This window comes from Trichinella spiralis, assembly GCF_000181795.1.
Source record: "Trichinella spiralis strain ISS 195 chromosome Unknown Scfld3256, whole genome shotgun sequence".
Taxonomy (NCBI): Eukaryota; Metazoa; Nematoda; class Enoplea; order Trichinellida; family Trichinellidae; genus Trichinella; species Trichinella spiralis.
Window position 1 is genome coordinate 1 of NW_003530195.1, and position 2,234 is coordinate 2,234.

The 2,234-nt window shown below is 39.0% G+C and overlaps 1 protein-coding gene across 1 annotated transcript; it reads right to left on the reverse strand.

Moving 5' to 3' along the window:
* Nucleotides 1-8: 8 nt before the first annotated feature.
* On the reverse strand, nt 9-1,606 carry Tsp_13383 (conserved hypothetical protein; the record flags this gene model as incomplete). Its single annotated transcript, XM_003368020.1, has 5 exons — nt 1,537-1,606; nt 1,345-1,447; nt 812-890; nt 418-711; nt 9-346 (listed from the first exon to the last, which is right to left on the reverse strand). Coding segments are annotated over exons 1-5 (884 nt in total), but the record flags the coding sequence as incomplete, so codon positions are not given.
* Nucleotides 1,607-2,234: the final 628 nt, after the last annotated feature.

Consider the following 2,234-nt stretch of genomic DNA (forward strand, 5'->3'; position numbering starts at 1 on the left):
CTGCATACAAGCAACATCCTTCTTCTTCTTCTTCTTCTTCCTCCTCGTCTTCTTCTTCTAATTCCGCTTCATCGTCATCTTCGTCGTCACTGTCGACACTGATTTCCGGCAAGCCGGAAAAATCATCGTCGGACATTGTGGTCGACGATGTCGACGGTATGGCAGCGATGGGTTTGAAACCCGAAACTCGACCTCCGGCTGAACTACTGCCAGAGCTACGGATGGAATTCGACCGTCGAATCATGGCCAGTGTACCACCGTGGCGATGCTGCTGCTGCTGCTGCTGTTGGGACGACGACAAACGTCGATTGGGTAACAAGTTGGACGGGATTTCAGCCGCGGTACTCTGCAATACACAGATATATAATACATAATATGTGTAAAAAGAAGAATAAACGAATGGAATATAGATATTACAATTTCAACTTCGTCCACTGAACAGGACGAAGATTGCTGTTCACCGACTGTGCAGGCCTTTTTGAACGACGCGGCAAAAGATGTGGAAGCGGTGGTTTGGTGAATTGGACGACAGAGAACAACTTTCGAAGAGCACATCGACGGAGAAGTAGAGCAGGACGAAGTGGACGACGTCGTCGGTTCCCCATCGGCCACTGGAACGCGATTCACCACCAACGACGTTGCCACCATTGGCAACTGTTCCCGAGATTCGGGATATGAGCCGACCGACGGTTCCGTACTGTTGTAATCGATCTGAAATTCAACGCACAGCTCATTCACACTTCTCCCTTCTAGCATTACGGGACACAATCAACTGGACAGACAATTGAGCACAAATAAAAAAAAAACTTACAACGATCATTTCGGACGATTCCAACAGAATACAGTCGCTGATTCGATAATGTTCAGAAAATCGAACTCGTTTTCCAAAACTGAAACAAAAATTAAAATTCTATTAAAACAAAAAAAAGAAAACAATTAAACGCGTTTGTGAAAATGATCGTCGTATGTATGCAAAATTGAGATAACGAACGAAACAAGCAGAAATAAATTTTAAGAAAGCGAAGAAAAAAAAACGTTGCCAATAAATAGTTTTTTAAAAAAAAGGACCAGCTGCGAAAAACTTCTCTGTTCCACCAGAGCAGAAATGAATGAATAATGATGATGCTTATACATATATATTTGCGTGGTTAGCAGCAGCAATTTGAAGCGAGCATTTGCAACAATTTTCCTTTTTGCAACACAGAGCTTTCAAAATGCCGAACAACTTTTAAATACAATCGAATAATAATAATAATAAAGAAGAATTCAAGAAAATAAATAATGATTAAAAAATAATAAATAAAAAAATAAAAAAATTAAAATCACTACTACTACTACTACTACACCATTGGTGAAAATTTGCAAATGAAAAAGAAAATATTGGGTGTCGTCAATTTAACATCATCATCATCATCATTGTTGTCGTCGTCGTCGCTGGTCGTTCGTTCTCAAACAACAAACGAAAAGAGAGAAAATCTAGCAAAGCTAACCGGATTGCTCTATTAATAGTTTTGAATAACCGACTAACTAACTAACCAGCCAGCAAGCCAGTTAGCCAGCTAAGCTGCCAACTTGCCGTTTTCCAAGTCAAATTTTCACTGTGCATTTAACGCACGTGCACTGCAGCAAGTCTAATGAGCTATTTTTTTCCGTCGTCAATCAGAAAATGCTCATGAAGAAAAACAATACACAGATAAACAGAAAAAATCTCACATAATATATATATATATTTTGTTTCCTTGTTTATCTTTGACAAATCTGATAATTTGTTTAAATTACACACAGAAATAAAGCAAATAAAAATTATTCATTCAAAAACAAATCATCAATACCATTCTCCACGATGACATGGCAGTGCAATGTTGCCGGGTTTGGCCGTCGGTTGTATAGAAATTATTAAATAGCATGCACAGAATTTGACAAATACAGACAAAGCGGCAACTGATTGTTGAGATAAAAAGAAAAAAGATCCATCCGGTGAACAAGCAACAAAAGTGAAGAAAAAAACGCATATATATCCTATATATACACCAAAAAAAACCCAACCAGAAAAGAAAGAGAACAACGGCCACAGCTGTCAGCAGCTTGGATTTCCCGGCTTGGGATGACTATTAGGCAAATAGCATCACAGAGCGCGGAAGATGAAAAGTCGGTCGGACCAAAAGGAGGAAGGAGGACGAGGCACCAGAGCAAAAATTTTAAAAAAAGCCGGATAATACAATAATATTCATTTT